Source organism: Mus caroli, unplaced genomic scaffold, assembly GCF_978045245.1.
Source record: "Mus caroli unplaced genomic scaffold, Mus_caroli_1 scaffold_13, whole genome shotgun sequence".
NCBI lineage: Eukaryota > Metazoa > Chordata > Mammalia > Rodentia > Muridae > Mus > Mus caroli.
In genome coordinates, this window is record NW_028227268.1 from 76,320,883 (window position 1) to 76,342,684 (window position 21,802).

At 38.7% G+C, this 21,802-nt stretch overlaps 1 protein-coding gene across 1 annotated transcript in view; it reads left to right on the forward strand.

Annotated features, from left to right (window-relative positions):
* The window catches only part of Sgcd (sarcoglycan delta), a 425,306-nt gene extending 411,272 nt beyond the window's left edge, over positions 1–14,034 (forward strand). Inside the window, exons 7-8 of the mRNA XM_021177343.3 lie at positions 4,210–4,333; positions 5,711–14,034. Of these exons, the coding sequence (XP_021033002.1) occupies positions 4,210–4,333; positions 5,711–5,884 (298 nt within the window). The 3' untranslated portion in view covers positions 5,885–14,034. The remainder of the gene's footprint in view (positions 1–4,209; positions 4,334–5,710) is intronic.
* Positions 14,035–21,802: the final 7,768 nt, after the last annotated feature.

Genomic DNA, 21,802 nt, shown 5'->3' on the forward strand with positions numbered 1-21,802 from the left:
CCCAGGCTAAAGATCTTGGGCTATCTTTTTTTTTTTTTTTCGTCATTCTTTTTCCCATCTCTGCTTCCTCTTATTCCACACGTTAACCCTGCTTCCTAACACACTTCCTCTCTTTTGTCAGCTCGCTCCTCACTAACCCAGACTACCTTACCTTCTGGAATCATTTGTCTCAATGTCCACCTATACCTGGACTTTGCAGACAGATATAGCTCCTTAGAATATTGAAGCTTTCTTTTTGAAACCTCTGTGGGAAAGAAATGTCTGCCTAAGTCAGTCAGACTGTATAGGAAAAAAAGAAAAAAAGAGATAGTCCCAAACTATCTGCCTGTCTCAGAAGGGAGAGATCAGCAGCCTGGGACAAGCTTATGGGTCAGATGAAAGTCTAAGTTTGGTAGCAGAACTTCATGCACATTACCCTGTTATTATTCTCAGGCCATTAGAAAAGCCTTATGCAAGTGAAGTAAGACATAATAATGGGCAGAAACTCACCTGACTTGGTCAACCTTAGTAAAGGTCTTTTGAAGAGACTATGGGTTGGAGGGATTGTTGCCATACACAGAGGAGTGAGACCACTAAAGAAAGAATGAACTAAATAAGTAGAAAAGAAGGCATTTTCTATGGAGGTATGGTGGGCCTGTTGTTCCTCTTGTAGCTCTGGTAGAAAACCTTCAAGGACAAGGCTGCTTCCCAGAAGCAGTTAAGAACAGGGAGGGTGGAGGAGCCATCCTGGTACCTGTCTTGACATGATGGGGTTGTTCAGTGGTACTAACTCACTAGCCAATGTGCCCTTGTGACCATTTTCCTGAAACACTAAAGGGGTGCCCTGACCATGGATGGAGTAGTGAAATGGAATAGGCAGCCATCAGTGGGCAAAAAGATGATGCTGATTTTCAACACATTCCAAATGTAAGAAAGTTGGAAAAGTTAAGCAGAGAGACTGACCTGAAAGAGTAAAAAGGCAGTTGTTCTAGAGCCACTGCTGGGGCCCACTCCTTAGCTGAGCTGCTCTCTCTGTGAGAGGATCTTCATGAATCCCTATCAGACCACACTGTCCACTGTCATATTCATGGGGCTAGCGGAGCTTTTCCTCATTAAAGTAAAATCAAACCAAAAACTTTTAAAGGTATAGCATCTCCTGTTTTGCCATGATAATTAGCATAGAGCAAGGCTGATTTTTCTTACAGTCAGTGAAATTGACTCACTTTTTTTTGTATTTTCAAAATTCATAGAGATATGGAATAAGTAGTGCACCACAATCAAAATAAATATCAGAGTTCCTCATGTCCCAACTAGTCCCCTTCCTAGACCCAGGCACCCTTGGTCAGTTCTAAATCTACATCACAAGGTTAGGCTCAAGAATCCATTTTTGTTGGTATAATATCAATACCAACACCAGAACAGGGTCACTGTCCCTAATTAAAAAGACTCAATATGCTCCAAACTCCCCCAAATATTTTAGAGTGTCACTAAGATGCCATAATTTGGAGCATTTGGGTTTTTCAAATGAGGAATGTTCTAGTAAGGTCTACTTAGCTCTAGAAATTTCCAAAATCTGAAACACATTTGGTTCCCAAGAATTTCAGGTAAATAATATTCCATTCACATTCATACTATTTTAGACCAAGTCACATTTCTAAAGTGCCAGGCCTGACTTGAATTTTATAAATAAAGTAACTGAGGCTTTGAGAAAGTTTAGAGAGTGAAAAAAGAAAGAATTGCCTGTGGCTATGTCATGGGTCTGAAAGCATTCAGAAATTGACCAGTCAATTTGAAATTCACATAATCAGAAACTAACCATGAATAAATTTTAAGAAATAAGAGGTTTTATTAAATACTGGCAAGGACCATGGATACAGGACCAGGTGCATTCCTAAGACTCATTCATGTTCAGACTGTGGTACCAAGTTATATTAGTCAGGGATTATAAAGGCAAAACTCACAAGGCTTTGTACTTCTGCCCTCGTGCAAGCAGAAGCAAGCACATATGCTGGAGTACTTCCTGCCTACATGTGATCAAGCACACATCCTATGCAGTTAGTGCAACCAAGCTTGTTTACAGAAGTGAAGACTTACAGTTTGTTATCTTACATGAACAACAGGCACCAGCATTCTAGGAAGTTATCTGTCCTTGGTCAAGTAGGGCTTACAGGTTAGAGGCAGTTTTGATTTATAGATCTCTTAAGCACAGTGATTTCAAATTAAACCATAATGTTAGCCTGCATAATAAAGGGAATATCTCATGGCTTCATTATAAGACCGTCTGACCCTTAGGTCTATTTTCTTACTTTATATGATATAATTTTTATTTATAACTATATGTGTATAGGGTAGCCAGTAGGGAAGTATGAGCATGTGTGTGCAGATGATGGAGGAGAATCGAGTGCATTAAAGACCCCAGCGCTGGAGTTCTGAGACATGGTCTTCAGTCCTACAAAAGCAGCAAGCATTCTTTTTTATCATTTATTTTTTTTAATTAGGTATTTTCTTCATTTACATTTCAAATGCTATCCCAAAAGTCCCCCAGACACCCCCCCACTCCCCTACCCACCCACTCCCACTTCTTGGTCCTGGCATTCCCCCATACTGAGGCATATAAAGTTTGCAAGACCAATGGGCCTCTCTTTCCACTGATGGCCAACTAGGCCATCTTCTAATACATATGCAGCTAGAGACATGAGCTCTGGGGTGCAGGGGGTACTGGTTAGTTCATATGGTTGTTCCACCTATAGGGTTGCAGATCCCTTTAGCTCCTTGGGTACTTTCTCTAACTCCTCCATTGGGGCCATGTTATCCATACGATACCTGACTGTGAGCCTCCACTTATGTGTTTGCTAGGCCCCAGCATAGTCTCACAAGAGTCAGCTATATCAGGGTTCTTTCAGCAAAATCTTGCTAGTGTATGCAATGGTGTCAGCGTTTGGAGGCTGATTATGGGATGGATCCCAGGGTATGGCAGTCTCTAGATGGTTCATTCTTTCGTTTCAGCTCCAAACTTTGTCTCTGTAACTCCTTCCATGGGTGTTTTGTTTCCAATTCTAAGAAGGGGCAAAGTGTCCACACTTTGGTCTTCGTTCTTCTTGAGTTTCATGTGTTTTTGCAAATTGTGTCTTGTATCTTGGGTATTCTAAGTTTCTGGGCTAATATCCACTTATCAGTGAGTACATATCATGTGAGTTCTTTTGTGATTGGGTTACCTCACTCAGGATGATGCCCTCCAGGTCCATCCATTTGCCTAGGAATTTCATAAATTCATTGTTTTTAATAGCTGAGTAGTACTCCATTGTGTAAATGTACCACATTTTCTGTATCCATTCCTCTGTTGAGGGAGATCTGGGTTCTTTCCAGCTTCTGGCTATTATAAATAAGGCTGCTACGAACATAGTTGAGCATGTATCCTTCTTACCAGTTGGAACATCTGGATATATGCCCAGGAGAGGTATTGCGGGATCCTCCGGTAGTACTATGTCCAATTTTCTGAGGAACCGCCAGACTGATTTCCAGAGTGGTTGTACAATCTTGCAATTCCACCAACAATGGAGGAGTATTCCTCTTTCTCCACATCCTTGCCAGCATCTACTGTCACCTGAATTTTTTATCTTAGCCATTCTGACTGGAGTGAGGTGGAATCTCAAGGTTGTTTTGATTTGCATTTCTCTGATGATTAAGGATGTTGAACATTTTTTCAGGTGCTTCTCAGCCATTTGGTATTCCTCAGGTGAGAATTCTTTGTTTAGCTCTGAGGCCCAGCAGCAAGCATTCTTAACTACTAAGCCATCTCTCCAGCCTATATCTGTTCCCTTAACTTTGGTCTGATTGTGTGCCTTCAAAAGATCCAGATAGTAGGACACAGAGGAAACAGTCTAGAAAGCTGAGTGCTAGAATTCTCTTAATTTTAAAAAAAAGAATAACAATAATCACAAGGGAGGAGAGATACAGGTAAGAATTTGGTAAATTTTACTAGTAAGAAAATAAAGTCATCAATTCAGTATAACATGAGGCCATGATCCAAGATTACCTTCCTCACAACCTCTATAAAACGTGGAGAAACTAAAGCCTAGAACCCTTACACTCTGACACGGACATGTATGTCTGTAAAGCAAATCTAGATAAATTTGATGAAGTACCGTGACTGCTTCACTGCCCTGAGCTTCAGCTTCTTAAAATTCCTAAGCAGGGAAGAGGATCTTTAATCTGTGGCTTGTGTTTCAGGTTGGAGTCCCCAACCCGATCTCTAGTGATGGAAGCCCCCAAAGGAGTAGAAATAAATGCAGAAGCTGGCAATATGGAAGCCATCTGCAGAAGTGAGCTGAGACTGGAGTCCAAGGATGGAGAGGTAAGGAGTAGGAAGGATGGAAATTGGGAGTCCACTGGTGCAAAGGCCTACCTTTCCTCTAGGCTGGTTAGCACTGAGATTAATATCAACCCATAAGAGGGTTGAACATCATGATTATAAATTAAAATCCATAATATATAAATGTTATGATTAGTTATTTGTGAAATACTTGGATAATACTGTGTATGTATCACAAGTGCAACATTCTGTGACTGAAAAGGAACACGATTTCCAAATTCTCTCTTCCCCATAGCCCTAAAATAAGATTTAGTTCACCCACATAATTAAGTTGTATGTCATACCCATGTGGCTGAAATGAATAATACACATGAAATTATATTATGTAGTGTGCTTGCATTCTCTTTGAGCTACCCCAAGTCAGAATGAGCCAGAAACTAACAGGGTCCAAGCAGATGGCCAAAGAGTAACATGTTGACGCTCTTCACCCCAACACAACTGGGTCATTGAACACAAATGTCACTTGTCGTTTCATAGATAAGTTAAGCTAAGTTCTCCTAGAGGCAGTCGTCTGATTTGGCTGCAGATGATGAAGAGACTCAAGTGTTCATAGGTTACCTGTTTTATTTAAGAATGAAAAGAAAGTGACAACCTGACTTTTTAAGATAAAATGCTATTCTGCCTTGCCTACCTACTACCTACTTAATGGGCATCTGGTTCACCCTGAATCATTATAGCCACTCAGTGAATATTTAAAAAAAGAAATGTTTGGTAGATACTTGGTTTTTTTGTTTGTTTGTTTGTTTGTTTTAAAAGAATTTGTCCGATGGTGCCTTCCATCATAACTGCCTCTTCAAATAGCCACGAACTGCCAGCCACACTCATAAAACCTGAAGCCGCCTCATCTAGGCAGCTCCCAGCCACTCAGACATGACCCATAGAGGAGGCAGATATCACTAAAACCTAATGACAGCTTATCATATATATGTGGCATTTCTAGAAGTGTATTCTGTTGAATATCAGTGCCACCATTAGAAAAAGAAAGCAAGAGGAAGGGTCACTAACCTTTTAAATCATGGATAATACTATATATTCTACTGTCTTCTGGAAGCTTCATACTGGCCATGGACATGCAGTGTCCTGAAGTAATGAAAACTAATGTGTCAGTTCTACATTTTTGGACTCAATGACACTCTTCTTAGTTGGTATATCACACTTTTGAAAAATGCTGCTACCTATTATTGCTGGAATATAGGCTTGTGTGAGGATAAAGGCTGTCTTATCTCCACTGTCAACGTGGCTCAACACACAGTAGGTACCTGCAAGGCTTAAATTTAGTGGAATAGTCAGCTTGCTGAGTGTCAGGAACTTGGATAGCAGCCTCTAACTGACTCTTTCTTTCCTATTCATTCTCTCTAGATTAAGTTAGATGCTGCGAAAATCAAACTACCTAGACTGCCTCGTGGATCCTACACACCCACAGGAACGAGGCAGAAGGTCTTCGAGGTCTGCGTCTGCGCCAATGGGAGGTTATTCCTGTCCCAGGCAGGAACTGGTTCTACATGTCAGATAAACACAAGTGTCTGCCTTTGAAAGACTATCCATAGTGGACAATTGTCAGCAGCATAAAGGCCCTTTTTGGCTTGAAACACTGGCTGCCAGCTATTTTTACTAGAACACAGAAAGCCTATCAAAGCCCTTTTGTGTGTATGTGTATGTGAGTGTGTATGAGTGAGTTGTGTGAGTGAATATAAATATATATATAAATATATATAAATAAATATATATATATCCTCTGTATAAAATGAGGTTTCAGTACAAAAGGAACCATGGGTGACCCTGTGACATCATCCACTGTCATCTTTCTGCCCCATTCCCATCATCCACATGACAGAATATAAGCTCTCATTCAGGCCCAGCATTTCCCAGGCAATTTAAAATCACACAGTGGATTGAGAACCCACAAAATATCCATCTATGTGTTCAGTAAATCACCTAGCTTCTCTCGTAGAGTCATTAGAGGCAGTGATGGCGGGAATCTTCAGGTCACTCTCAAGTGCTGATATACTGGTCAAAAAGAAAACATAGACCCATCTGTAATTCTAACACCAAGGAGGTTGTGGTGATGGAGGCCAGTCTGGGCTTCATAGTGAGACTATGTTAAAAACATAGACATTTGGTTTCTCTTTCTTAGCTTCACTCAAGCTGATCACATTCTCTTCAACATAAGGATAAAGTAAAACCATAGAAATTAGCCATAAGAACTTAAAATGGCCACCCTCCTTTTGTAGACCAACATTCTAGGAGTTGTGTGACTATATGAAGAAGTAGTACTGCATTCTGAAATAACTTAAGCCACTCACCTAACTTCTATTATTCGGCTTCCTTTAAACTTGCGTATTCTCCAACAATCAATGAGTAAGAGCTTTGAAGTAGAAGTAAGAGCTTTCAGCATAGAAGAGGAGACTGGTTCCTCCTCTCTAGGCTAGAAACCACTCAATGGCCTTACAAGTAAAGAAGATGAGCCAAACATCTAAGGGAAAATGGTCTCACAAGCTTTTAGATTCTCCTTCCTGACTTTATCCAACAGATGGACTCAAAATCATTAAATCAATCCAAATCCCAAAGAGTGAGCTCTAGATCCCAGGAGATCACTCTTTTAAGTCATTTTAAGTCATTTTAAGATAAAAATCTAACTAAGAAAACCATAGGGAAGCTGGCTAATTCTCACAAGTTTCTTGAGATGAGTGGGCCATTTAGAGACATGTCATATTTTCAAGGGCTTGCACAATCTCTCTTGCTTTGCTCTTGTATATTTTGCCAGTGCTGGGCTATTCATATTCCTGAACTCACTGTTGCATTTTTCCCTAGGAGTCACAAACCTAAGACTCTACGTGCTGCCAGAATTGCTAATGGCAAGTTAATATAAACAGGGTCATGTGTCTGCATCAGAATCACTGTGTTCCCTAAGCTCAGCAGCACCCACTCCCCATGTGTGAAAATAGCTTTCTAATTCCCGCCATCAGCTACCTCTTAGCACCCCACCTTCATTACCATGCCCCAGGGTCACCCTGGCCAGCTCTTGTGCTGGGACAGGGGATTATACCATCTCTGTTCAAAGAGGGGGAAATGTGCCTATGCCTTAAGCCAATGCACTCAGCAAGGAGAAGCACATCCTATTTATCTTGTTACCTGTAGTTTATTTTGGGTGGTTGGAGGGAAGTTGTTTAGCCATGACTGGATACCAGAAACTGGTAGACAAACCAGTTTCCACATTTGGGATCTGAAGAGCCCAGAATGTAGGTGTAACTGGCTTAGAACATCCTTGAAGCCAGTAGACAAGCAGTGACCCTAAAATTTTGAATGAAGATGTATCTGTAGGCCTGAATGGCATTTGGTTTTGGTTTTGTTTGCCACAAGGTTCTAAGTTTTCTTACTTCACAAGATGAATGGTTTGTTATAAGAGACAACAAAGAAGTTTGCTATTTCTGATATGACATACAAGCATCAGTCTGAGATTTGTACACATGGGGTGTACTCCTCAGTCGCTTATTGTCACAAAGAAGGGACTTTCCTATCCTGACTCATGACTTGGACTTCTGGCTTCTAGGCCAGGCCTGGCTCCCCTCACCCTCTCTGCATATCTTGTGCAGAGGCACTGGACAGGTCAATCTTAGAGCAAGGTCCTTAAAATTGTTTCGCTTGCACTATGGAGCTCTAAAAGGGGATCCTGTGAGAGGCCTCGGGTTACTAGATGCTGGTGTTACCAGTATCTTGTAGGCCCTTTATGCCGGGACCTACATGTATCACACACACAGGATTCACTTCAAGTCACAAAAAGCCCTTCTTAGTTATTACAGATACCTTTCCCACATCATTCAAATAAACTATAACTCTGAAGTCCCTTGAGTTCATAAAGAAAACAGGGTTGTTTGAGGCAGGTGGAAGGGGTGTTTTCTTGTGTTTAAACAGACAAACTACCTTTGCATCTCACACCTATCATCTATAGATAAGAAGAAATAACAAAGTTTCCTGATTTTATTTACCAGTTGTGACATGAAAGTCATATTCCTCATGAATTTTTTGACAATTAAAAACTGATGTGGTCGCAAATGCAACATTGAACCCTAGAGCAAGCAAGTAAATCAAGCACTAACTTGATTCACACACAAACACACAATAAAAATAATATCAATTGGGGATATAAATCAAGAATCTCTGGAGGAATACATGATACAAAATTGTGTTTAATTCTGGTTTTCAATTATGTTAAAGGAGCACAGGCCATCAGGCAGTAAACAGGATCTCTGGCATGAGTAAGATTATGTATTTCAGTTGAGACTAGAAACTGGTAAAATGCATCCTTAGCCAATAAACTTCTTGCACCTGCCCACCCAATGCTCCAACAATAACATTTGTCCATAGTCACAAAAGAAACTTTCACCAGAATTCTTGGAATGGGGTTGGGAGAGTAGGGAACCAGCATTTATATTGTCTGCTAACCCCTACTTTTTAGGAAAAAAAAAATGAGTCTTTTTGGTCTTTATATATAGTATCTTTTAGACAATCACACTTCCGGGTCTATTAAGCAGCTGGTAGAATAGCATGATTCAAACAAACCTTCAGCCTCCTGGAACTTCTGGTATTCTACTGGTATGCTACTATTCTTCAGAAAATATTTTGAAAATCAAAATGGGATCTCCAGATATATTTATCACTTACTTCTTCTTGGCATTTCCATTCTGAAAATTATGAGCGTTCCATTTGGAGGGACTACTTCAAGACAGCAGATGTTTTGAAATGCTCCATGGTGGCAGTTGTCTAGATAGAAACTTGATGTGTGACTCCATAGTGGTTAAGTGACTAAGGGACAACACTCACAGACTTGAATTGGTATTTAGCTTCCTTTGGGTAATTTTCTCTCTAGATAAATGTTGTTGCACATCTACAAACCATAGACCAAAGATTGCTTGAAGGTTGATGCTATTGAAAGGGTCAATAAACTATGAATTGGAGACCAAGCCTGATTCCACAGCCAGCAACATTTACATGCCACTCTATACCCCACCCCCACAGTTGACTGCTTGGCCAGAAAACCATTATGATTATATAGCCCTTCATAAAAAAGCATTTACTGACCCCTGAGCTACAGGTCACTTGTGGGATATGTTATACGTAATGGAACAGAAGGTGGATTTCTCAGGAACAGGGAGTAGCCTGTGTTTCCCTGGGAGCTTGAGAATATGGAACTTGACTGAGTGTTTGAAGACGTGACTAAGAGAGAAGGCAGATCAGAGGACTTGGGGTAACTGAGAAAGTGGGATGAGAAGAAGCTCCTAAACAAGCAAGATGTGCCCTCATTGCTGTCACTCTTCCCAGAGGAGCTTTGACAGGTGTTTTTCAGGTGACCAATATTTGACCATAAGTGAGCAAAGAAAAGTGATCTTGATTCAGTCTCTTCCCCTAAAATTCTTGAGTCTATCTGCACCCAAGAAGACTGCATCTTCCCATGTGCCAGGGAGACTTCCACACCTAGGTCCTCCAGAGAATAGCTTTGACCTTATATGACCCCTGTTGCCTATATGTCCAGTGTAGCCAGTGTCCCTACAGCCCCACATTAGACCACTGACTAATGGGAAGGATGAGAAGCAAGGACACCTTTGTATATGTAGGAATAAGTAACCACTGAGATCCTTTCCACAGAGCCACTTCTAGGAGTGACCAGATTAATGGCAGTTTACTTTTGCTCTTAGGAATTTGGGTCTTTTCTTTGTTCCTTGAGGTAGAGGGAATCCAAAAGGGGAGGGGGAGCATGTTTCATATGCACATACGTCTCTCTGCTTCTGTGCAGTAAGACAGACTCCTACTGTAGATCTGGCCCTTTTGCTGATAGTAGCTTTGTACTTAATATGCTAACTGAGCATCATGATAAATGAATCTTAGAGAATGTGAGTATTCACCTTGGAGAGGCAGAATGTGTTACAATGAGAATGTCCACCATTTTTGGTCCTTAATCTACATCACAACAGGAAAACCCTCTGCCTTCCATATGAAAACATTGGAATTATCAGGTTGGCAGAGCAATGAGGGTATGCAGAGCAATATGGTTTTATTTATTATAAACAAAAGGTAGCATAAAGCTTGGGCCAAAGTGTTGACTTGATCCATTTTAAGCACCTGATCTTTTTTTAAGGATCAATGAAATGAAAAAAAAATCTTATTTATGTAAGTTGTAAACAAGACCAGATCTCTCTCCCTTCACCACGCATGTTAGGTAGTCTTAGGTACAAAGACAAGATTATAATCAGTTCCTTGAATGATACATTGGCATGGCACACCCGTAGCAGGCAGGTGAGAGGACAGTTCTAATGAAAGAAACAACCTTAGAAAACAGGTCTTTCATCTCAAAGATAAAATGTCTCTCTTGCAGTCTTTCATCATTTTTTCCTTGGAGGAAGGCTTCCCTGGTTCCATTTTTCCATTAAAATAGTCGAAACTTACTGCATTGGGATGTCAGATGCATCTCTTCCTCTGTGGTAATCGGAATTTAAAATTATACAGTTGCCTCTGAATTTCTCATTCACAAAGCCAAACTACTGATAAGTGATAAAGCAGCCACCAGCCTGCTGCTCCAGCCAGCACAATACACCATAGGCATTAGCACTCTCTAAAGCAATGTGATTCATAAGAGTCTTAAAAGCTTTCTTCATAATGGAGTCCTTGAAATTTGTCAAGGCAGGTCTGAATGGCAAAGGGAAAATAATTTCTCGTGGGACGTCCTCTTTCTGAGTATAGTTAGAGTACAAGTATAAAAGAAAATCCCTTGGTAATGTCCATGCTCACACAGGTTATTTGGTGCCGCCCCCACCCCAACTCCCAGTTTTGCTTTTGTAGAAATGGGCAGAGTAAGAAATCAGCGTCTTCTTCTTTTGAGGAAGATAGAATGTCATGAGCCTTTGATGCAGTAGGGAGGGTTAAGTCACAACACAGGATTAATGATGCCATCAGACCCATCCATAAAGAGTTGGAAGTATATAGCAACAGCAGTGCCAACTGCTGCTCCTCAAGACCAGCAACAGGAAGCATCAGGACATGCTTTGAGGTTACAATTGGAATAGACCAAAGGAACAGTTGCTGTAGGCAAGAAGCAGCTTTAAAGTTCCAACCCACTTTGTCCTCTTAGGACATCAGAGTCCTCAGCCAAAAGCCTTACTCAGTGGGTCACCATCCTCAGTGCAAAGTGTGTGGCTTTTGCTTCCTCACTAAAGATAACAATTTTAAAGCTGCCCTTGCCGAGAAAAGGGAAGGAAAGGAAACATATGTTTAAGATTAAAAAACAAAAACAAAAAACAAAAACCTGCCCTGCATACCCAGAGTGTCTTCAAAGTCCATTTTTACTTTCTTTGACACAGGAAGCAGAAGATATCTTAAGTTTCATAAAATAAGAGACTCAAAACTAAACTATTCATTAAGTTGAGTGATACAACGGCTGATTGTCTAAGGACTGGGAAATGACATTGGCCAATAGGGAAGACATTGGTGCTTAGTGTTCCTGTTAACATGACTTGTGAGACTGTGGGACCTTCAGGGTCATGGAATATTTGTTTTCAAAACAGGAGAGAAGCTATAAAACGTCACCACAAGTCATGTCTTCAAAACTCATGCATTAAACAATAGGTTTCCTTGGATCCACAGCCTACCCTAAAATATGGAAAGAAATAGACTCTATGTTCCAAACATTATCAGAATTGTATACCAATAGTCATTGAACTGTACACTAGGTACTCTGCTAAATGCTTTATAATACATCCGGTGAGTTCAGTACATTGGAGTTGAACTCACTACAAGGTTCTAATTCACAGATATAGAAACACTGGGACTTCAAGAAGCTAAGAAACACATTCTAATTCAACTATCTATAAAATAACCAAGCCAGAGTATGAGCCTCATTCCTGAGGAGTCACCAACATTTCAATTTAGTTTACAAGTTGGCGGTCAGTGCTTTCCTAGGCTTTAAACTAGACCTTCTTGAATGATTGAGGCTACAGAATTTTTGCATCTCCATATTCTACGATTACTTATCAAGGTTGCATACAATAGTAAAGTGAAGATATGTGGAGTGGAAATATAGAATAACTTAATAACAGAATCTAGAACATTTTTTTTGTTCTGGTTGTGATTCTTGTTAAGTCAGACTCCTGGCCCTTATGATTAGAAGAGCCTCATATGTAGGAGAAAATTTAAATATTCAGTAATGCATCTGTATGGATGTATGCTGTGCTCCATATATATATTTTCCTTCTCACATACCTCCCTCCAAAAAAAAATCAAACGCCTTATTATATGTGAGCTATTTGACACTATTAGACTCTCCTTTCACTTCTAGTGAAATAAAATCATCAAAAAAATCAGGGCTCTATCTCTATCACTGAGAACTACCTAAGACTCAATCATTAACATTCAATACCTTGTGAACCGAAGCAAACTACTCTATCTCTATAATGGCTTAATCCTCACCCCTTGTCAACTACCACTAAAGGGCCATATCCCTCCCCAGGTGCAGAATTCTTATCACTTTTTGGCTATCAGCACCAATTCTCATGAGCTGGAAATGAAAGACATTCTACACCTTAGCCAAAGCACCTCTTTTACATTAGCATCCTGTCTTCAGCCTTGAAGCTATAGGCATCCCAACTGGAAAGTAAGAAGTGAGTACATCTGCAGATCATTGTAACTGGGTAGCTTTGGAACATTGGTATCTTCTGAACACAGAATTGGAGGTTGGTTCATAGGAGTTAATAGACAAGATCTTGTTTTAAAATTTTAACTCAGCCAAAGTCTATCTAGATAAATTACACACTACCATATCCTTGTAAAAGCCTTGCTGTTAGCTTGCCCCTCCAAGATCTGAGATGCGAGGAGTTAAGGCCAATTGTACTTCTATGTGCATCCTTCTCGGGACAGTGGAGGGTCTGGATACTCTCAAACTCACCCCCAAGGCTAGAGCTTATTTGCTTCCACTGCTCATAAAACCTTAGGAATGGTTGGGTCAGTCAGGGATTTCCCATCTACAGGTGTCAGTTTCCAAATGGCAAAACATGTATGTGTACCTTTAATGGGTCTCATGTAACCAACCTAACAGAACCCTGAAAGAGATTGGAAACTATAGCAAATAGGAACCGATGGAATATTTATAATAGAGTAACACAAAAGCAATTTCCATCCAATATTTTCATGAAGAGGTGGCATAGATTTTCTTATCTCTCTTAGTCAACATTTGCTCACAAAAGCATACCTGATGTGGTCATACTTTAGATAGGAGGTAGGACATCCCTCATGATGGATACCCTTTGGAGAAGACACTCTGGGACTCTTAACAACAACAACAAAAAATGTGGTCATAAAAGTTCAATTGTTCTGTGATTATGAACTTTGAAAAAGGAACCACATCTGGATGAATAAAGCAATGGAATATTTACTTTGTGTTATTTTAGGTTTTATTTTATTTTGTTTCGTTTTGTTTTCTCTGGGTTTGGATGTGAGATGAGAAGAGTGTTTTAGTTTTGTTTTAAATAACATCAATCCTTGCACACTCTATGCAAAACTTTTGTAAGCATTGCAATAATGCTATGAATTACAAGGAACTATTTTAACTTTATTACACTTTCTGTATAAAAACAAATTTGTATTTAATATTATTTCAACTGCAGTCTTGTAAAATATATTAATAAAAAATAATGATTGGTAAGAAGGAAAGTACCCTTGTCCACTTCTTTAGGAAGCTCCTTTCTGATGGCTAAGAAAATTCCACATTAATTTCTCTTCCACATCTGTCTGATCAATGGTCTAACATGTTGGCTGAAACATTTTGGCTCTTTGGAAGAGACTTACATGGACTGCTTTGTGGAAAGAGAGGTAAATTTAAGATAAGCATGGCCTGCAGTTTGAGAGTCATGTGATTTGGAATAGGTCAAGGCAAAAGCTATTTCTAATGACTCTCTGAGGTACCCATATGGGCTTTTACAGAAGGAACTCACCATCCAAGTCTTTGAAGAAGTTAATCTGAACATTTCCTACAGAGAACCCCCTTTCAATCAGCATCCCTTATCAGACTGTGGACAAGCCACCTTGGAGTCAAGGTACTCAATCCTAATCTAGTACATTTTCATCTTTTTCCAAAAAATAATTCAACATACCCCTGAACAGAGCACAGTGAGAACAAGTAGTCTAGAAGACAGGCTCCCCTTGACCTCATCGTACTCAGTCCTTCATCTTTAGTGTCTTCCACTTCCATAGTGACAAGTCATTATGCATACCATTTATTCCATCTACCTAGAACACTTCCTGCCTTGCACCACCTACATCGGAATACCAAGCCTCCCAATCTCGTGTGTAATTTCTTTATGACCCTCATCATTAACCCTGAATTCTACCGTTACCTTCCTTCACCTCATAATAAGACATTGTACTGTGTTCTTACCTATCTGAAACCTTAGTAAAGTTAAAACACTTGAGCACATCAATCAAGTAATCAATCATCACAATTGTATTATAAAGTAAATAATTTCCTCAACTAGAATATGTAACACATATTTTGTGTGTCCCGTACATGACAAAGCACTACCCATTTTCAATGTATTGTCATCATTAAATTTACCTGCTGATTACCAATTCTGTCCCTGCAACAGAATTCTCAAAGCAAAAGCCTATAGTAAAAGTGTCATTCCAAAGCAGGGTACAGTCTATATCTAAAAATGCAGTTGTTTTAAAGCAATCTACATAAAAGAGAATTAAGCTACCAGTTTAAAGATATGCTGGGGAAAAAAGTATAATCTTAGCTTTAAAAGATAAAGAAACACTCAAGAGGAAGAAATTTGGGCAAATACTGATAAATCAAACTACTAGGCTCATTGTTGATGCAAAAGGAGAGTGTATGCAGATACAAGATTTAAAGAAACAAGGCTGTGTTTCTTTTCTTCAAGGAAGGGAATTTTTCAAAGTAGCAAATACATATAAATTAACATGCTATATTTCTTTCTATCTTGATCCCATCATGTAAGATTCTGTAATGTTACATCCTCCTTGATCCTCAGAGCCAAAATAAAGGAGTAGAAGCAGGGACTTTGTATGGAGAGTAAAAAAATTAAACACATTTCACAAGAAGTTGTGAGCAACACCCAGGAATTGGCATCTTGAGTTCAGTCCAATGGCAAGGTAATTTTAATTTTTGTTTGCCAAGTTTTAATGACTCTCAACAATACTAAACAATTAGCCACAATTGAGGATCAATTTACTGCCCCCAATACCCTCATTACTCTTCAATGGAAGGGCAACAAATGAGCTTTGTAGTTGCCTTGGCACAAACAATTAGGCATAATTATATTTCTTTTAATTCAAGATAACTCATTATAATTTAAAATATGATAATCTTTCAAATTAGAGTCCATTTGAGAAGGAGACAAGCAATTTGGAAGTAACAAAGTTTCAGATAGCAGTCATTAACCAAAGGCGCATGTTATGACTCTAACTAATCAGGCTTACTCTACTGGGAGGCCATGTAAAGACTTGTATTTTAGAACACGGTATGGAAATTAATCACCAGTAAAATCAGTATTAAAAGCAAGTAGACTATATATATTTTAATGTCATTTGAGAAGAGATCCAGTTTTAGCTATATGCCCTACCCCATTGACAATACATGATGGAGCAACTGCAATGAAGAACAAACTGAAGTATAAAACCATGAAAAATAACAAGGAGAAATTTTTTTTAAAAAAGAACATAATTGTGGGAGGAAACTATTATCACTATGTTGTAGCTTCTATGAAGTTACAAAGCATAAAACCCAGACACACATATACATAAACATATGCATACATATGCACACAAGCACCCATGCCACCCATATGTGTGCAGTATACACACACCTCTACATGACAGCAAAGAGTACCTTTTCTTTGCCTGTCCATGAGCACATAAAAGAAAGAAAAAAGCATCAGGATGAAAAAGCTAAACTTTTTTTTTCTACTCCCTCCAAACAGAAAAAGTAATAGATCATGTATTTTAAGTTAACAAGATGCCTGGAATTTAAAGTGAACAGCATTCTGTTAGTGAATCCATGATTTGAGAAAGAAACCAGCCTATTTAAGGATTGGTACTTTTTTTTTTAAGTACCACACATTGTTGAATGAGGTAGTACAGACGTGTATAGACCCAGCACCCAGGAGACAGAGGCAGGTGAATCTCCAAATTCCAGGCCAGCCTGTGCTACATGGTGAGGTGCTGTTTCAAAAATAAAAATTTAATAACACACTCCAAATTACATATGGTGGAAAGTCTTCCAATATATAAAAGGGTTTTGAGTTTTCAGAGGCGAAATGACAAAAAGCATCCACCATAAGATTCCAAATCCATCAACACACAAACAGGAGTGAACAGCAAAGCTAAGAGAAGAGATTCGAAACTTTATGTCTAAAAGATAAATCAAAAAGAAAAGTTTGAAAGAGACAATACTGCCGGTAAATCTTTAAAGCATAAAAAGAAACTTTACAAATACATGTTTAAAATTAGAATCTACATTATTTCTTTATTTTAAAAAATAGAAAACTTGGGCTAGAGAGATGGCTCGGGGGTTAAGAGCACTGAATGCTCTGCCAGAGGTCCTGAGGTATGATTCCCAGCAACCACATAATGGCTCACAACCATCTGTAATGGCATCCAATGCACTCTCCTAATGTGTGTCTGAAGACAGCTGCAGTGTACTCATGTAAATAAAAAAATAAATAAATCTTTTTTAAAAAATAGAAAACATCAGGGAGATAAAGGACTCTAAAGATTCACCAAACCAATGCTTGCTTTTCCTGCACTTCTCATGTAGAAAATTCCAGACAAGTCTGGCATGCTTTGCTGTATAAACACAAAATATGCTAAGTAAAATGGACAACCATCCCAACATACATAAATTTTTGTGTGGGAAAAATGGAATGTACCATATGCTAAGAAAAATAAGTAGTTTTCAAAGAGAGGAAAATAAAATGAAAAGATCAAGCCTGGGCAGTAAAGAGAAAAATTGGCAAAGCTTTTCTTGTGTTCCCTCAGGTTTACTCAGTTATATATTGAACACTCTGACCAATAGGCAGTTTGTTTTAAGAAATATATATAGTTTCCAGGCAAAATTAAATGGAAAACAAATAGAAAAGATAAACCATGGATTCCAGACAAAACCCTAATGGATTAGATTTTTGAAACTACAAAACAGCTGTAGTGACGATAATTTTTCAAAATGTGTGTGATTTTGCACTCACTGGGGTTGCAATGGGCAATCATGATAGTGAAATAGCTACAGATACAAAAATAAAGGACGTGGAAAAGAGTTGGATTTCCAACACGAACCAAGGTAAAGGGTAAAGCTCGGGAGACCGATGTTTGAAAAACTGACCAACATTGTATTGGTTGAAGTAAAAGAGGCTTCTGAGTCCCACCTTATCTCCAGTGGATACTTGAAGATTTAAGAGCATTGCTTTATCTGTTGCCTATGTGCTATTGTAAATAGCACACGCCCCTCGCCTTAGGAAATCTCAGAGACTCTCCTGCTGCATGCTTGATGATCTAAAATGCAGATACAAGGTAGTATGGAAGACAAGACAAATTATCAGTTCACCACAGTCTGTGGAAGGATGGTAGGGGGACTTACAGAGAAGAAATGAGCCCACTCAAATGCTCCTTTTGTTTTGTTTTGCTTTGCTTTGCCTGTCAGGAGTGGGGGAAAGCTAAATTTTATTTAATTTTTTAAGATAGTTGCTCCATGCATAGGATCCCCAATGGAGGAGCTAGAGAAAGGACCCCAAGAGCTGAAGGGGTTTGCAGCCCCATAGGAGGAACAACAATATGAACTAGCCAGTACCCCCCAGAGCTCCCAGTGTCTAAACCACCAACCAAAGAGTACACATGGTAGGACTCATGGCTCCAGCTGCATATGCAGCAGAGGATGGCCTAGTCTGACATCAATGGGAGGAGAAGCCCTTTGTCCTATGACGGCTCTATGCCCCAGTGTAGGAGAATGCCAGGGCCAGGAAGCAGGAGTGAGTGGGTTGGTGAGCAGGACGGGGTGGAATAGGGGAGGGTGTGTTTCAGAGGGGAAACCAGTAAAGGGGATAACATTTGAAATGTAAATAAAGAAAATATCTAATAATACAATACAATGCAATGCAATACAATACAGAAGATAGTTGCTTAGACTACCCTCCAACTCACATTTATCCTCCAGCCTCAGTTTCCCAGGTGCTATAATGAGAAGCCTCTGCTACCAGATCTAATCATCATGTGTAATTCTCAAGTTGTTTCTGCCCTCAGCTCATTGTCATATACAGGAGATGTTCTAAATAAAAACAAAAAGACAGACAAACAGACAGACAAATGGGCTGGAGAGATGACTCAACAGTTAAAAGAATTCGCTATTGTTGTACAGAATCTGAGTTTGATTTCCAGAACCAACGTCAAGAGATGACTCCAGCTGTAGGAGATACAGTGCCTCTGGTCTCCTTCTGCACTGCAAACACATGTGCACGCACACACACACACACACACACACACACTGAGAGAGAGTTACAAATAAATCCTTTTCAAATATTGAAATGTATCAATAAACAGAATAAATGATTAGATATTAAAGTCTGAATGTGCTCAGATTAATAATAAAACTTTCAAGACATTAGTTCATAAATCAGCAAAACCAATAATAAGCATATAATTCACATAAGTGAAAATATTCATTTCCCCCCATCCTAAGACATTAGCAATTATAATTGAATTAGTGAACATTTTTTTCAAACAAAATAAGAATATGTTGCCACATCAAATATTCAGTTTAAAGTCCAGCATAGTGGAGAAAATTGTAATACCCAAATTTGGGATTTATAAGCAGGAGGCTCAGGAGTTCAAAGACATTCTGCCTACATAGGGAGTTTAAGGCTAACTTAGGCTACATGTGACCTTGTCTCAAAAAAAGGGTAATATTCACTGAAAAATGTAATCTGACTTTAGAAATAGGAAAATAATTTTAAAGTACAATGTATTAGCTACTAAACAAAATATAGAGAAATTTATTTCAAAAATGTGGTCAAATGTGGCTTCATTATGCCTCGTTGCTGTAATATCTGACAAATGCATCATAAGGAAAGACTGACACTGGCCCACAATTCAGAGGTTCTGGAACATCATGGCAAGGGAGTCATGGTGTCAGCGGCTGATCTCCCTATGTCTAAAGTCAGGAGGCAGAGAGCCATAATCACTAGTGCTCAACTCACAACACCTTTTTCCCCCCAGTTTAGGATTCTAGCCCATGGAATAGTGCTTACAGTTAATGTGGGTCTTCCTACCTCAACTGACTCAACCTTGATAATCCCTCACAGACTTGTCCAGAGGGGTAATCTAATCTAGATAATGCCTCAAAGGTGTGCTTGGAGACTTACCACCTTAGATAATACTAAACTGTTTAATAAAATTGACAATCAATATTAAGAATCACTTAGGTTGATGGTAATAGCCGTACAGAAAACTTGATATCTTAATCTTTTGTTTTTCTGTCAGGTTGGTTAAAAGGTGACTGTTAGTTAAGAATAACATTTTTAAATAAATCAATGTAATCCTATATAAAAAAAAGAATAACGTTTTTAAAAGGGGGTTTACACTTTCTTATTTAACCCTGAGAACACAATAAAGTACATATTATTATGCAATTTAAAAAAAAAAATTTCTCAACAAAATTAAGGAATGGATGGAGGGTGATCCTACAGCTGAGCTCTAGGCTCACAGATAACTCCTTCCATGATCTGAGACTGCTTACTTTTTTCTGTCAAGATCCAGACAGATGCACATCTGTGCTCTGAGGGTAAGAAGGCATTGGTATGTTCTGTCAGAATGTAACTGCTTGGTATTTCTGAAGAGTCATAAAAATATTCATAGCCTCTGGTCCAGTGAACCTATTTTCAAAATGCACCCTGCCAACAATATTTGACTAGGAAACAGGGGTCCATAAAAGCCCAGTGTACAGCAGAACTCAGAGGTGAAAAATTTCACAATGTTACCCCTACCAATGAAAGAGACAGGAAGTAGATGGTTGTGCTTCAAGTTCACAGACAATCATATAGGTTTAATGCCACATATGTAAAAGTGATATATACACAAGACTCAAGATTTCTATAGAAACTAAACGTGGGTTTGTCTGAGTGACAATGTATTTATATTTGTGAAATTAAATGTTTTCAAAATAAGAATAGTATCTCCTCTTTCTATAATACAGAACCAATATGTTATATAGCACAAATAATCTATAACAAACAAAATTTATAGTCCAAAAATGTTTATTTGCATTTGGATAAAAAATATAGTTTAAATTTGTCTTTTATCTTAATAATTGGAATAATAGGTACAAAAATCCTGTTACATCCAATCATTGGAAGATGAGTTAAAATATTTTGGGGCCACAGAATATGTCACATGTATAAAATAAATGTAAGAGACTTTAACTTGAGGTTAAATGTATTTACTTTACAGTTGATTAGTTACACTTTGAATGTCACTGCTATAGCAAAACATTAGAGTGTTGTTTATAAATAACAGAAAATTATTTCTCACAGTTCTGGAGTCTGAGATCAGAATGCTGCATAGTTCTACTGAGAGCATTCCTCCAGGTTTCAAACTACCAACTTCTTATATCCTCATAAGAAAAAGGGGGGCAAGAGATCTCCCTGGGTTTCCTGGGGTAATAAAAATAAGAATACTCATCTTGTTGATAAGGTCCTGCCTTAGCCTCTGAGCACCTCCCGGAAGCTCTGCTTTCTAATTCCATGACATTGGGGATAACAATATCAACATATGAATTTTGAAGAATACAAAACATTGGGTACACTGTAAGTATCAAAATATGTATTTTTAAAGATTATTTTTAAATTATTTTAAAGGATTAAGGTAATATATTCATGGCTCTTTCTGTCTTCTTTTACACTCTTGAGAATAACCATTAATTCTGTACAATGGATGAACAAAGACGATTTCTAAGTTGAGCTTTAAAGTATTTAATTTTAACATCAGTTGATGTATTCAAATCAACCAATGGACCAAGTTTGAAAAGACCTATGAAAGCAGAGAATACTGCAGACTTCAGGTGGTCTCTTCCCCAATCCCACAGGAGAATGAGGTACTTGAAGTTGTTCTAGTTGTTCTGGTGGTCGCAGAGGATTCCCATAAAGCCAATGTCCAGGAACAAATCATACACGAGAGTTCTGTTTGTGATCAAGATTGAGCCACTTGATTTTCTAGCAAGCTCAAAATAAGAGATGGCCCAAGCCTTCCCCTCTCTTAAAAGATATGAGGAGGAACCAAAGTTTTGAAATGGGCATCTGTCCATTCATTGTGACAGTGATGATGATAATAATAATAATAATAATATAGTTTAGCATTATAAAGCTTCTGATCACAGATTAATCCACTTTCGTTAGAGTTACATATTCC